The following is a 14,514-nucleotide window of genomic DNA, read 5'->3' on the forward strand; positions in this document are numbered from 1 at the left end:
TGTACAAGTCACTGCAGTGAACTTGAACAAAAATTGTACTGTATATTGTATTACAAGTTTTCTTTCAACTTCTATTCAATTATCAACCATACATGTCGATTAACTTGTTTGAAAATATTGCTCTCGCGCGTAAAACCAGCTTCAAACTACTGATGATTGACTGATTGTAACTCAAAAATGTCCAATCAGCTCGATTTGACTATCAACTAGTTGTTGTTCAATTGCTTTCGTCCAGCTTATTTAAACTTCGCGTCAATTTTGAGATTAACAACGATTGTACACGATATGACTTCAACTTACACTCCAAATTCGTAAAGCTACTGTCGGAATTGGACAGGAAGTTACTTACAAAGTTGCACTCAAATTCACGATAAGTTGAAATTAACTCATTCATAAGTATACTTGTATACAACTGTTGCTCCACACTGTTGTCGTCAATTTGATGATCCCGACGGTCGGTTTACGCAAACTTGATACCATCTGTGTTTATGCTCCGATAAATTATTACTGATCCCTGATAGCCAGCGCTTTCTCAGTAAGTGTTGACTTCCAGCAGTTACGGTTAAGTTATACATCAAGTTGGCGGTAATTCTTCACTCAACAACAGTTGTAAGCAAATTGACGGAAATTTACGGCCGCAACTAGAATACAAGTTAACAATCAATCTTGTAGTTAAATTTCCTTTCAACTTTACTACAATTTCACAGAAATACTTGTACAGCAAGTTTTGACGTCTATTTACAGAGTAAGTTATAGGTAACTAATAGGTAATCGCTCGCTTTGCCAACTCTCCGTCAAGTTTGCTTTAAATTGCGGACGTAGATTGACAGTAAGTTATAGATAAGGTGGCTATCAGGGCAGTTATTGTAAAAACCATCTGATGATTTAATACGTTCAATTAAATTACTTCTTTATCAATTGTTAATTTGTTGGTAATTTAAGAATTGTGATTGACGTTTTAATTGAATTAATTGTTTTAGTTCTTATTTATAATTGGCAATTGAATTAAAACGATTACCTAAGAAAAGAATTTTCAAGCTCAATGTGACCGGAAGGAAGTTAGCGTAGAATATTTTTTTTTTAATTTTGTTATATGCCAATTAATTGCTCCTTGAATGCTCTTTCAGAATCAGTAATTGCTCCATGTATATTATTATTAGTTAATTAATAATTAATTTTTTAAAAAATTGCCGAGTCGAAAAATTAAAATCCTTATAACTCAAAAAAAATAAGCCACTTTTAATACATATATATATTTTTTTAATTGCTCTCGATTTGCTCTATTGATTAGAGAAAAGAGTTATCTAATTTTGCAATATTTATAATAATTAATTATAATAAACTATTTGTACGTGTTCATTGCTGTCCTATGACGTCATCAATTGTCGCCGGAACTTGCGGAGGGCATATTTACATGTATTAGCGCTGTCGCGAAATTACTCTCGCCTTAATGTTTACGTTTTGTTAATAACCTGAGGTTATTTTCACTCGAGTGAGGTTCAACTACAGTTTTAGTGCCTTTTAGTTATGGAGGGTAGAGATAAGGAGAACTGTCTTGTATGGGGGACAAACTGAAAAAGTGTCCAGCTGTAAGCTTGAAATAACAGTTTAACAATCGTCCAGAATGGCGCTCGTGCATATTCAGAGTAGGTGTGAATGTAGCAATCGTAGACGAATTGAAGTGAGCCGAGTTATAAAATTTAATATTTTCCGTGACTAGAGTAGTTAGTTACAGTAGAGTATTAAACACCTCAACTATTTACGTAGTCTCAAATATTTTAGTAAATATAACCTGAAATAACCGCTGTGAGCAATTTTAAAGAGTGATTTAATTTTTGTGAACATTAAATAATTTTCAGGGTTTATTGTAATAACAATTTTGAAAAACAATAGAACAATAATGGGCAAAGTTTGTGTGGTGAAAAGTTGTCCAAGTGGGCGTAAATTACAAAGTACAAAAAATAATTCGCCTCAGTCAGTGTCATATTTTCAAGTAAACGTATGTAAAATAATTTTTCATTAAATATTTTCTTTATTAACGATTCTTTATTTTTAAAATTTTTTTATTTAGCCAACACATTTACATTTTTTGTTTATATAAATTCACAGACACCGGTGAGATTACAAAATTGGAAAATTTCATTGGGCATTGAATTGAAAGCTTCTGATTTTGTTTGTCATCTTCATTTTAAAGAAGAGCACATAAAAACGTATGAAAAGTTTTTCATAAAAGGAGAAGTCAAGATTTTTCCTACAGGGAAAAAAATAGTTAGAAATGAAGCTTTACCAACTATCGAACATCAATTCATTCCCATACCAGCATATGAACTCCTGGCGAGTACCGTACATGAACAGCAACAACCAAACTTCCATTGCAATCACTCTGAAGACGAACAGCAGTATCAAGTACAAGAAAACAATGTAGAACAACAGAAAGTATTAGTAAATCAGGAAGTTTCTAATAACTTTATGGATGATAATGTACAAACTGAAAAGATTTGGATGAACCACTGTTAAGTCAACAAGCACACTATGATTTAAAGAATCACCAGGAAACCGAAGCAAGTACACAATCAGAGAATTTTAGGGATAATCTTAATAAATTTATAGCACTACCACCGTTTTGGATGTACGGAGATAAACCAAATGGACCTGAATTTATGCGAATGGATCCAACAACTGAGCGGATCACAAACCGCTTACGTTTAAATGAGGATAAATCAATTACTGTAAGTATTAATTAATGTACGAGTAAATATATATATTTTTTTGGCGACAATTATTAATTACTATCCAATTGCAGGTTATTTTTCGTAATAATGAAGAATTGATTCTAAACGACAAAATTGATTCACATAGTAATATTTACGATTACTTAAAATCCGTAGAACGATGGCCACTATGCGTTGGCACTCAAATTGATAGTAACAGGTAAGATTGATTCATTTTTACATAATCAAATGTATGAGCTACTAATTGACGGTTTTATATCGATATAATATTAATAATAACATCAATTTTCAGATATTCGAAAATTTGTAAAGGTAGTATTGTTGGTGATGATGCTTATATAAGAAATCAACCAAATCCAAGGTGTAAATCCTGTCGAATTTTACGAAATCGGTTACAGAACCGTAAAAGTAAATCTACTTTTATTAATTTGAAGAGAACTACTGCTACCAAGAGACGTGCTTCAAATCTTGTTAAACAATGTAAACGTCTAAAATTAACGGTAAATTTTATAAACTACAATATTATTTTTTTTAAATTGAAGCAGCATGTCATTCTAACGATTAATCACGATGATTAATTTAACAATTAAAATTGTTTCTCATTATACGTTAATAAGTTCGCAGTATATGTTAAATTTAAGACATTATAATGCTATGAAAATTTCACAATGTATCATACCAAAGGGTAATAGAGTCTAGCAAAGGAGTGCTTAAATAAAATGATAACTATAATATAATATAAAGTAAGAAAATCAAAAGTATTAGATTTAGTCGATATGCTTCTGTGCTATACATATTAAATTTTTATCACATGTCTGCCTTTAGCTAGGCTTCATTAGTTACGGATACACATACAAATACACTTCGTCACTGACATTGAAGGAAATTTAAATAATTATCAAGCTTTCACAACTTGCAATTCATTATGTGTTATTTTTTTCGAAAATTAAATTATCTATGAATAAAGTGTTCAATGACATTACAGAACGAAATGTTTTGAAGCTCGTATTGCAATATTGAAATGCAGATGTTTTGAAGGCCCTTCAAATTTTGGCGACTAGTGTAGTATAAACTATTTCCAAGATTCTTTGCAATTTTAGTTTAAAAATGTAACCATATTATTTGTTTTTTTAACAGGAAAACCATCGTATTTGTACTGTTTCAACGGCTATATAGTTAATCAGAAATTGGTTCTTGTGAGGAGAAATACCCAAACGAATAACGTTTATACTAATGTTTTAGCGAATCGTATGCAACAATATTATTAATTTAATCGATGACTCATTGAAGAGTTACTGAACATGAATAATACTCAGAAAAATTCAAAAGTAATTCACAGTATTTTTCAATGAGAATCATGAATAGTATTTGTATCTACAATATTTTTCAATAATTTTTGAATCGGTTTTTACATTTTAATCTACCATTAATATTGCTTCTAAAATAGTTAAGATTTGTACATAAAAGTTGTACATGAAATAGTAATTGTACATTAATTCTAGCGTAATGAAAGATATGTACATAAAATTTGTATTCTTTCATTCAAATTACAAGAAAATTAATTAGAGTTTTATACTTTATAAGTCGCACATTAATAAAAAAATAAAAAAATTTTTTTTCGTTAACTTGTGTACATTATGTGTCCAAAAATAAAAATTAGATATGATAATTAATAGGTTTATAATCTTGATTTTAATTATACCATAGGTTAACTAATATTAGTAATAATTTATAGCGTAGTTTTTTCAGCGGCATTTGAATGACATACTTTACAGAAATTTCGAAGTAAATAAATAGTTTCGAACATTTTCATTTAATATATTAATTGTTTTTGTAATAATAACTTCTAATCTTAAAAATTTTGTGTGAAGACTAATATGTAAAACTTCGAGATTTTTGTTCACTTTAATTGATGGAGTTATCATACATTTATTTTCGTTCTAACAAGCCGCTGATATATTACTGTTAATTAGCAATAACTATTATTCATTTTAATTATAATAGAACGTTAATATTACTTATATAATATTAAAACCTCGAAGAATGGTTACCTTTGCACTACCATCAAGGTTAATCAATTATAAAGCCTCAACTATGTCATGAATTCCGTAATACAACAAATTTTATTTTATTATTCTTTCCTTGATGACGTATGAAATTGTTAACATTTTTATAATTTATTTACAGAAAATTCAACTGAAAGATAAAATATTTATGGCCAAGTCCGAGTGTGCTAAGAAGTCAGAAGCATTAGTACAAAAAGCGATTAACGAATTACCTACAGAATTTCAGAATGCGGTAAATTCGTGCTTTGAAGCCGCGAAGAAACGAAATGCCAAAGGTCGACGATATACGTTAGAGTGGATATACGAGTGTATATTGATTCGTTTAAAAGCAGGAATACGTATCAATTTTTACGTCAGAGGAATATTTTACCTCTTCCATCTATTGATACATTAAATAAATTCATAAGAAAAATTAGTTGTTCTGCCTACGGGTTTCAACCTGCTACTTTTTCTGGATTAAAAGAAAGGTGTGAAATAATGGAAAAAGGGGAAAGACGAGGAGTTCTTTTGGTCGATGAGATGAAACTCAGTGAAGACGTTTTTTTGATAGTCAATCTATGAAATTTTGTGGTTTTGTTGACCTGGGAAACCACACTCCGGATGATTTAAAAATACAATGGCAGATCATGCTTTGGTCTTTAAATTTGTACCTTTCAGAGGTCGATGGGTCCAAGCATTAGGTTGCTTTCTCTCAAAGAATGCTTGCAAAAGCCAACCATTACACAAGCTTATCTTGGAATGCATTGTGCTAATGGAAAATAGCGGAATCAATATCGATGCTGTCGTTATGGATGGCGCATCATAGAATCGAGGGTATGGAAAATATTCGGTATAGACGAATCTAAAATTAGCTGTGAACATCCCTGCGACAGCTCGCGCCGTTTATGGATGATTTCAGATTTTCACCATTTAATTAAATGCTTCCGAACATCTACCTTAGATGATAAACTACATGAGTTCAAGGTTAAATAGACAAATTATATTTATCTTGGTGAATTGATCTATGTAATAGTTATTATTATAATTATAACCTTTTCAGACCCCTTATGGAACTGTGAAAAACAACACTGGGAAGCTGTTCTAGAAGAAGAAAACTATCGCCAGCCAAATATGAAAATTGCTTACAAGTTGACACCAGCGCATTTGAAACCAAAAGGCTTTCAAGCAATGAATGTTCCTCTTGCTACTCAAGTATGTATATCTCAACATTTATAACTATTAATTATATCTAACGATTATTATATTGTATTTGTCATAATTATAGGTATTCGATCATAGAGTTGCCGTTGCGATGGCTCATTTTCAACCAACGTGCGAGAAATTAAAAGATTCAACTGTAACCCAAAAATTTATTCACCTAGTTTTCAATTTAATCGAAGCGATGTCATCACGTATACCAAGAGATGCTTTGTATGCAAAAGATGATTGCAAAAAAAAGCAGGTAAGAATAGTTATAGAACAATACATAATCATTCGAAATTTAAAATTTGTAGGTTTAATTGGAATCAAAGCACTCGAGGAAGCTTTGGCTCTACAATCACAGCAATTGGTACCCTGCAAAAACTGTCAGGTACTCAATGCCAAACGTTCGTTTATGTGTCATATTACAAGTAGTTTTGTAAAACTAATAGAATTTAAAATATTGTAGGTTGAGAATATTTTAAAATGATTTCTGACATTTTCTTTTGTTGTGCTTGCATTTGTGGTTTATGTTACGTGGCTTTCTGGTGTATGCATAAGCTGAAAAAATCATTTATCGGCACAATGTTTCTTTGCTTTTATAATATATTTATTTTTTTATCAATGATTTATTGAATTATTTTGAAGTTTTGTACTTATTTTACATTTACATATTTCAGGCAATTCTTGAATTCCTACAATTTCTTGAAGATTGGGAAAAAAATACCAGTTTCAAGAAGTACTTTATTGGGATTAAAAGTAACCTTACGGGCAACGCTCGAAATTTTGGATATGCTCAAAAATGCATGTGATTATAAATATTTGATGACAGCAACATTATCTCAAGATCCTTTGGAGGTAGTTATACATGAAGACATTACATAACCACAAATCATACGATTCGTTCTATTTTTTAATTAATATTCATTTGTCTTTAATTTCAGAGATTTTTTTCAGTCATGAGATATTCATGTGGAGGAAATGATCACCCTGATCCTAAAATGTTTGCCCAAGTTTACCGCTTAGCATCTACCTTCTCTCTAATACGTCCACCAAAAAGGATGTAATGTTTCAGGGACAGAAGTTCTAAAAAGTCTAATTAAATCTAAGGAAGTTTTAACTTCTCCGGAAGAAGGAGGCAAAGATGAATGGCTTTGAACTATTGATGATATGTTGGAAGGTCCTGGGCCATCAGATGAAGGCTCTTCAATAGACGAGGACCATGATTATAACGAGGCCAAAACCAGTGAGGCCGTCCAGTCATACATTGCTGGTTACTTAGTTCGCAAGTTGAAAAAGACTGTAACATGTAAGGATTGTATGAAAGCTATAGAGATGAGTGCTGATGCTGGTAAAGAATTACAGCGAAATGATGTTATTTGTAAGATGAATTTATACGATGGATTACGTTTTGCAAGCGATCAATTATTTAATCTCACAAAGCAGTTAGAAGAGTGTGTTTTACGAGCTGTCAGTAAAGGTCTTCCTAATGTTGAAACTATTTCTGAAATATCTGAAGAACTAAAAAAAAAAAAGATTTATTGAGAGTTGGATGTATTGAACATAAAAATAAATTAACTAAAAAAGTTATTGACATTTATATTGTTATGCGCGCTCATTTTTTGGCTAAATCAGAAAATAAGCGCTATGATGCAGCCAAAACTAAAACAAAGATGAATCGAAAAATGCCAAATTACTGTCTTAAATGAATGACTCGTGATTTTAAAAAATTTTCATATTTTATTTATTATTAATAATGTTCATGTTAATTCATATATTTCATTGTTTTAAATTGATATACGTTTATTGTGTGTAAATCTCGTTTTATGACTGATTTCGCAGATACATTTAAATTTGCGAATTTTAAAAGTTTAATTATTTTTTAAGCCAATAAAAATATTTTTAAATGTCTATTTTTTTATGATTTTTATGATTTAGTCAAGAAAAATTTTTAATCTAAAAACTGACACTTAAGTTAAGTTATTTTTTTTTCATTCTTGTTTTCATGAACTTTGTTCTCTAATTGTAAACATGCAATTGTTTCATTTTACTTATATATTTATTTTTTTAGTATTTACTAATTAAACGTTGAATTATGATACGTAAAAAAAAATTATATATTGTTTACTATTTTATGCGTATTTTAAAAAGTGCGCCATAACAAAGCGGAAGTTTTTCTTTCCTTGTTCATTTTTCTATCCTACTCTAATAACTTTTGGCGCTTCCTTTAAAATTTACTAAACTGCTACTGTGGCGCCGCCCTAATTTATAGCATTCAGACGGACACTTCATACACAGAGACGGTTCTCCTTATCTCTACCCTCCATACTTTTAGTGCTAAAATTGGGATTATCGCCCTCCAAGTAAAGATTGTAAAAAAGTTTGATCCAACGTCATCATACATCATCTATTTAGATATATTTAGTAGTGGACTTATACAGCTCACTCGTGGATCATCACTCAAGAAACAAGTGTCAAATTATGGATAGAAATTTTTCGTGAAATCATTACATTTTATGGCTGCTTGTACTGACCTTACTTAATAATCAATAAAGTAATTCTAATCATAGTAGTGAAAGTCAGCTATCATTAGTGATAGTTAATGTACTGCCTGATTTTGGTCATGGGATTGAAATTGTGTTGGGTATCAGAGAAAACCACGTCGAGTAGCATGAAGAGAACAAAATTAAATGCTTCTTCGCTGCTTCTCAGTATGATTTTACTGCTCAGATTTAGAGTATTATAAAATTTGGTAAGTCTCTGTCTAAAAGTATTTTGATTACTAATTAATTACTTTAAACTTTTTTTATTTGCAGTTATTATCACCCGAATACTAGGGTTTAATTAAAACAAAACTTTTAATTTAGATTAATTGAAAATCAATAAATTCCAAGATGTCAGTAGCATAGTAAAATCGTTGGAAAATTTGTTTTCTATTAATTGTTAAGAACAAAGGTAAATAGTTAAAGTGATTGGTAAGACATTTATATTTTATCTATTAAAAAGACTCGAATATTTACTGCTATAGACATTTTTGTTTTTTATAATAAGCTTTTAGTATATTTTATTTACAACTCACTTTTATTATATCTGTTTTAGTTCATTGTGAAATTTGATTAAGTTTATTATAATCATCTGTTGTGCCTCATTCACCTGTATTGAATATCTGTGAACAGTAGCCGGTAGCTTCATTTGTTGACTTCGAGGAGCTGTAAATATATTGTGTGTTTATAATATAAATAATAAAAAAACATTTGAGAATATTGTCAAGTAACTCAGGAATATCTTTGAGCACGCTAATGAAAATCTAAAAAAAATGATTGGGCTATAAGTGTGACATAGAAGATTGGTCTGTTGTCAGCACAGAAAAAGAAGCAATTGCCAGGAAACATGTAATCGGGTTTTTAAAACCTGTGAAGAAAACAATACTATCATCAATAATCAAAAGACTATTTTTGTTATCTACAATTCTCAAATTATTGTTTAGGTAAAAAGTATTTTTATCTTAAATTTTATAAGAAAAATTGATACTCTTTATTTTGTTTCAGGATATCAGGGAGTAAAGATAAGGGTAAAAATCAAGAGATATGTAACTTTATATGTACTTTTATTGTTATCATAGAATTAAAATTTTATTTTTTATAACAAAAATAGGTTTTACATATAAGAAGGAAGAAAGTGTAAATTTAATTTAGTACTGTTGTTGAGCAATAGTCGTTATTTAATTCACGTGTAAGTTTTTTAGATTTTTTACACTCGTACATAAAATAATAAAAAAGCTTTAACTTCTCGTTTTTTTGGTGCAAACTTTTTCGAGTTTTCCTCCAAGTCATTAATTTGTGTCCAAACATTATTGATAGATCGAATATATGCAATATAGTGAGCTGTACATTCTGGATCATCAGGTATAAGGTACTCGATGACACCGGCCAACAGAAATGACATTTCAAAAACCGTCAAACGAACTGGTATTTCCTCCAGATAATATCCTGTTCGTTGTTTGAGACCGTGTTCAGAAAAATATATTGACGGTTCATAAAAATGTTCAACGTTGAGACACAAATATGAAGTAACATTAATTATTTTCTTTGCAGATACTATTTTACACGAGTCACATGGATATAGATGTTTTTTTCTTACTTCTTGAGTGATACACTCTTTCAAGGATTGAAGACCGTTTTTCCAAACTAATGCAGCGCCTACATTTAACACTGGTGCTTTGACAGACTCGAAGTAATTACATTTTTTGTTGGTACAATATGTTTGTTCAGTGTTACAATCAGATTCACTCATAATCCATGAGAAAGTTCTTGATACATCGTCACAACAGTTTATTGAATAATTTTTTTCTGGATACTTCTTACTATGAAATAAATAACTGAGTCGTTTTTATTAAATGATGCATCGGCACCAAATTCAGTATAATGTAGTAAACAAGAAAAGAAAGAATTGGGTTTAATTTGATTATCCACAAAAGTTTTAAAATGAATGAAATTTAAGTAAGTGAACGATAAAACCTCCATCAAGCTATCAAAAGGACACGTGTTAAGCAATCTTAATTTTCTCCCATTGATTGGGTATGCACGAATATACTGTCCGTTGGGAATAATTTTCTTTTTCCTCAATTTTTTGTTTTTCCGTTTTTTATTTAGTACTTTAGCATGCAATACGTCTACTTCTGGGAAAGGTGTTACATATTTGCCGCGTTTAGACTTAGGACTTGATTGATTTTTACTATATTTTTCTTTTCTTTGTTATTTTACTATATTTCAATCGAAAACTGGGTGGTTTTGAATCTAATGTTATAGAATAATGCTCATCAGATTTTCTTTTTAAAGAAAAGATAGTGTCATTTAATGATTGAGTCAATGAATATTTAGGACCAGGAACGTCTGACATTTTTTTCATCAACAATCTTACTTTCACTTTTTATTGGGGTTGAGACAAATATTGGTTCAGGTAATTCTTTGATCAAACTTGAATTAAGATCTGCGTCTGAGTCAATAATTGGGTAAAGCATTTCGAAATTATCATTGTAAATTGAATTTAAGTCCTCGAATCTTTGAAGTGAGTCGGATAAATGATTATTAAAAATTAAACCATCATTTGAGTTTGTATTTAAATCTTCTGCTACTTGAATTGGTTCATCAGGTAAAATATCATCACTGAAAGTTAAATTTAAATTGTTATCCTGTTTTGCAAGTGACGTGTCGCTTTCTTCAGAGCTTAAAGTAGTAGACTGTACTTGATTTTTCCAATTTTCCTGTAATTTAAAAATTTTGTCAATAGTTATTTTAGTTTGTTTTTTACCTTTATGCTTTTTAAGTTCTTTTTCTTCCATTTTTAACTGCTCAAGTTCTGCTCTCCCTTCTTTAATTCTTGAAAAGATTGATCTTAAGTGTTTAACCAGAAATTTATCCAGTCGGACTAATTGATAATCTACTAATAGATTGCTTTTAGCGAAACTGAAGTAATTTTCAGATCGTGCTGATACAGGAACCTCATTCTCACAATTGTAAAGACATCTCATAACGTTTGACCACGATGGAAATTTTATAAATATTATTTTTAAACTTGGTAAAATCCCAGGACAATAGTAGCTGTTAATATCATTATAATTTATAGATGTATCGGAAGAATCATCTGGACAAGTTTCAGTAATTAAGAGCTCTAGGAAGTCATCAAGTTCATCCGTTTCATCTGAGCGGATTGCAATATCATCTTCTTTTATACCTTCTTCAAGACAAGATAAATGATGTTCACAAGACTTTTTTTCTTCACAAACACTGACTTTTTTCAAATTTTTATAATCTATACTTAGATCAAATTCAAAAGTTTTTATTTTATCTAATAACCATTTAATCTCATTAGAACAGTTATGATTGTTTTGAGATACCTTTAAAACGGCTCTCATTAATTTTTCCAATACACGAAAATTTTCGATAGTTGTCATCAGGCCAAAAACACGTAAGTAGAAATCTTTCACCGCAGCATTAACATTAACGAAGCAACATAAGCGTGAAATCCAGTGGATAAAATGGGAGATGTCAATCCGCAGGTAAGGTTGGACTAAATTTTTAGACTTATTAGTTAAGAAGCGATAGCACATCAATAAATATTGATTGTAAGTTAAATTATTCGAAGCCAAGCAAATAGCACTTTGAAGTGGTTTTGACATATCCGTTACGATCTCCAGTGGAATCTGAGCACCATTTGAAAACCAGTCTCGCAGCCAAAGACTGATGATTGAAGTATCATGACGTTCAGAGAGCATTTGACAGACCGGGACAATTAATTTCCCAATGTACGTCACGACTTGATATAAAAAAATTGGACCATTAGAATAATTATCTTTTCGAGGAATTCTTCGAACTATGCTTCCCGTAGCATCAATGGAAACACAAGGATTGAAGGTCAGTAAATCGTTATAAACTTCTATTTGTTCAGGTGTCCAATAAAATAAAAAGAACTTGTCTTTTCCAGATTGATGAAGCGCTGGTTTGAAATCTACAGTTTCTCTTAACCTGTCCAGAGATTCCCATAATGTACCGTGAGTTCCGAGATCTTCATTGATTGCTTCTTGCCTGATTTTATTACAAACGACGAGACTTGGGATTATAGGTGGTATTTGTTGACCATACTCATGAAATTTTTATATTAGCTTCGATCTAAAGTTTTCTGTTTTTGTACATTTTAATTGTTGTTTATATTTTTCACGTAAAGGCCCAGAAATATATCTTTTTTATTATGAGCTATTTCTTTTGCGTCCAAGGTTATTATATTTAGTGTAATATTATCATTTTTACCAAAATTAAATGTTCCTTCGCCGTAAATGGCAGCCCGACACTTTTAACGGTACAAAATCCATCTATTTTAATAGTAAAATTATTATTATCAGTATTGTCCTGGTAGATATTATGAGTTGTTAAATTAAATGCGCATGGTAATTTTTGACTTACATATATTAACTCACAAACAATATGTGTCCAACCTTTTGAAAAGACCAATATTTTTTTGTTTTTATCAGTTTTTTCACTGGGCTTTATTGATATCCATTGAGTTTCAGAAAACGTAATTTTAAAATTGAGAATTTTATCTTTGCACAAGTGATTATCATTCTGTGGATGGAGAGTGAAATCTTCGGATCGAAGCTCTGGCATTTCTTTGGAATCTCTTTCTTCATCAAGATTATCCTCTTCAATAGAGTTTTTATTTTTGCTATAAAAGTTTCACCTCGATACCGTTTATAACTTTCGAAAATACCATTTCTATCCTGACGAACATAGAAATATAAGTTGGTCGGGTTCATTCGATATGTCCCAGTATCATATATCCAATGAGAACAAATCTCCACCCACACATGATCTGTTTTTGACTTCAATTTATCTTGACTATTACATAATTCAAAATTTTTAATCACGTCAAAAATTTCAAAATGAGAGACAGCAGCTCGAGACGTCATTTTCATAAACTATATATTAATAATCAATTAATTATTAATTAATAATATCATGTTTAATAATCATTCATCAAATTGCACCAGTATAATTGTTTTTCTTTATAGATACTCCTTTATGTAATAACAGTTAATTTTTTTAATGAACATTAAACAATCATTATTATTTAAAGAATTATTTGTTGATAATTAAAGAACTATTAACTAAGAATAATATAATTCACAGCAACACTTTAATACAGAGCAAATTCTTATTTTATTTATTTTTTTTTTTTTCAAATAAAGTTATTCTTGACTGTTAATTGTTTGATTATTATTATTTAAATAATTCTTTTTTAATAATTAATGCACTACTAAGTATTAATAAAATCATATTCAACAGTAACACATTAAAATTAAACACAGCGGTGGTTTTTAAAGGTACGCTATGTTTGATTGTCAATTGTTTAATTATGATTATTTAAAGAAAACGAAAAACGGCACAGCGCGAATTTTAAAAAATTAAAAATGTAGTCAAGCCTTATTTATACTTTTTTATCAGGTATTTTTAAATTTTATTAGAATTATAAATTACAAAAATACATATAATTATTATATAAATGTATAATGAAAACATCAAAATAAAAAATATTTACATCAACTAATAAAATAGCTTAATGGAGAAAATGTCTACTTTTAAGGTTTAATTTTTACCAAAAGTTATTCCTAATTTTTACAACACATTTATTATAAAAAATTTGGAAACTTTATTTACAAATTTTTTATTATATATTGTTTAGTATAATTTATTATGCTTATCTGTCAACTGTAAAAAATAGTACAGGTTGCAGGTTATTCTATTATAATAAACTTTATTAAATAAATTAATGTACAAAAAAGTACTAAATTCAATTTTAATATAAATACAACAAAAAATAGATTGTACAACTATTGATAGTACTTTAAACTTGGTTAGTTGATCATAATATTATTATTTTATTTTTTGTTAATTCCATTTATTTTACTTATCCAAGCGCTTACATTCTAAAAGCTTTTAGAGTATCAGTTCTTAAATTAATATAAGAATTTTCACTGTTTATCT

At 29.6% G+C, this 14,514-nt stretch overlaps 2 protein-coding genes and 1 long non-coding RNA gene across 14 annotated transcripts in view; all 3 read left to right on the forward strand.

Annotated features, from left to right (window-relative positions):
- Window positions 1–618: 618 nt before the first annotated feature.
- LOC141537575 (uncharacterized) lies at window positions 619–5,260 on the forward strand. Of its 5 annotated transcripts, XR_012480949.1 has the most exons (6): window positions 1,337–1,999; window positions 2,110–2,729; window positions 2,804–2,931; window positions 3,025–3,232; window positions 3,870–4,060; window positions 4,920–5,260. XR_012480949.1 is itself a non-coding variant. In XM_074258624.1 (5 exons), the coding sequence occupies exons 2-5, from the start codon at window positions 2,628–2,630 to the stop codon at window positions 3,906–3,908; spliced, it is 477 nt and encodes a 158-aa protein (XP_074114725.1). In that variant the 5' UTR covers window positions 1,337–1,999; window positions 2,110–2,627; the 3' UTR covers window positions 3,909–4,336. The 5 variants fall into 5 exon arrangements, 4 of the variants coding, with proteins under 4 accessions (XP_074114723.1, XP_074114724.1, XP_074114722.1 ...); XM_074258624.1 differs by lacking the exon at window positions 4,920–5,260 and having other exon boundaries at window positions 3,870–4,336; XM_074258622.1 differs by lacking the exons at window positions 2,804–2,931; window positions 3,025–3,232; window positions 3,870–4,060; window positions 4,920–5,260 and adding an exon at window positions 619–745 and having other exon boundaries at window positions 1,860–1,999; window positions 2,110–2,606.
- A 361-nt stretch (window positions 5,261–5,621) lies between these two features.
- LOC141537576 (uncharacterized) lies at window positions 5,622–7,052 on the forward strand. Of its 8 annotated transcripts, none has more exons than XM_074258629.1 (5): window positions 5,622–5,761; window positions 5,838–5,989; window positions 6,063–6,235; window positions 6,292–6,368; window positions 6,658–6,794. In XM_074258629.1, exons 2-5 carry the CDS (start codon window positions 5,909–5,911, stop codon window positions 6,666–6,668), a joined length of 342 nt encoding a protein of 113 aa, XP_074114730.1. In that variant the 5' UTR covers window positions 5,622–5,761; window positions 5,838–5,908; the 3' UTR covers window positions 6,669–6,794. The 8 variants fall into 8 exon arrangements, with proteins under 8 accessions (XP_074114730.1, XP_074114732.1, XP_074114727.1 ...); XM_074258631.1 differs by having other exon boundaries at window positions 6,063–6,208; XM_074258627.1 differs by having other exon boundaries at window positions 5,624–5,761; window positions 6,063–6,368; window positions 6,447–6,801.
- A 1,216-nt stretch (window positions 7,053–8,268) lies between these two features.
- LOC141537566 (uncharacterized) overlaps window positions 8,269–14,514 on the forward strand; it is a 143,293-nt gene continuing 137,047 nt past the window's right edge. The window contains exons 1-4 of the long non-coding RNA XR_012480946.1: window positions 8,269–8,729; window positions 8,794–8,932; window positions 9,077–9,548; window positions 9,632–9,709. This is a non-coding gene — a long non-coding RNA (uncharacterized LOC141537566). The remainder of the gene's footprint in view (window positions 8,730–8,793; window positions 8,933–9,076; window positions 9,549–9,631; window positions 9,710–14,514) is intronic.

This window comes from Cotesia typhae, unplaced genomic scaffold (assembly GCF_013202065.1).
Source record: "Cotesia typhae breed Kobodo isofemale line unplaced genomic scaffold, CoteBio_Ctyphae scaffold_91, whole genome shotgun sequence".
NCBI lineage: Eukaryota > Metazoa > Arthropoda > Insecta > Hymenoptera > Braconidae > Cotesia > Cotesia typhae.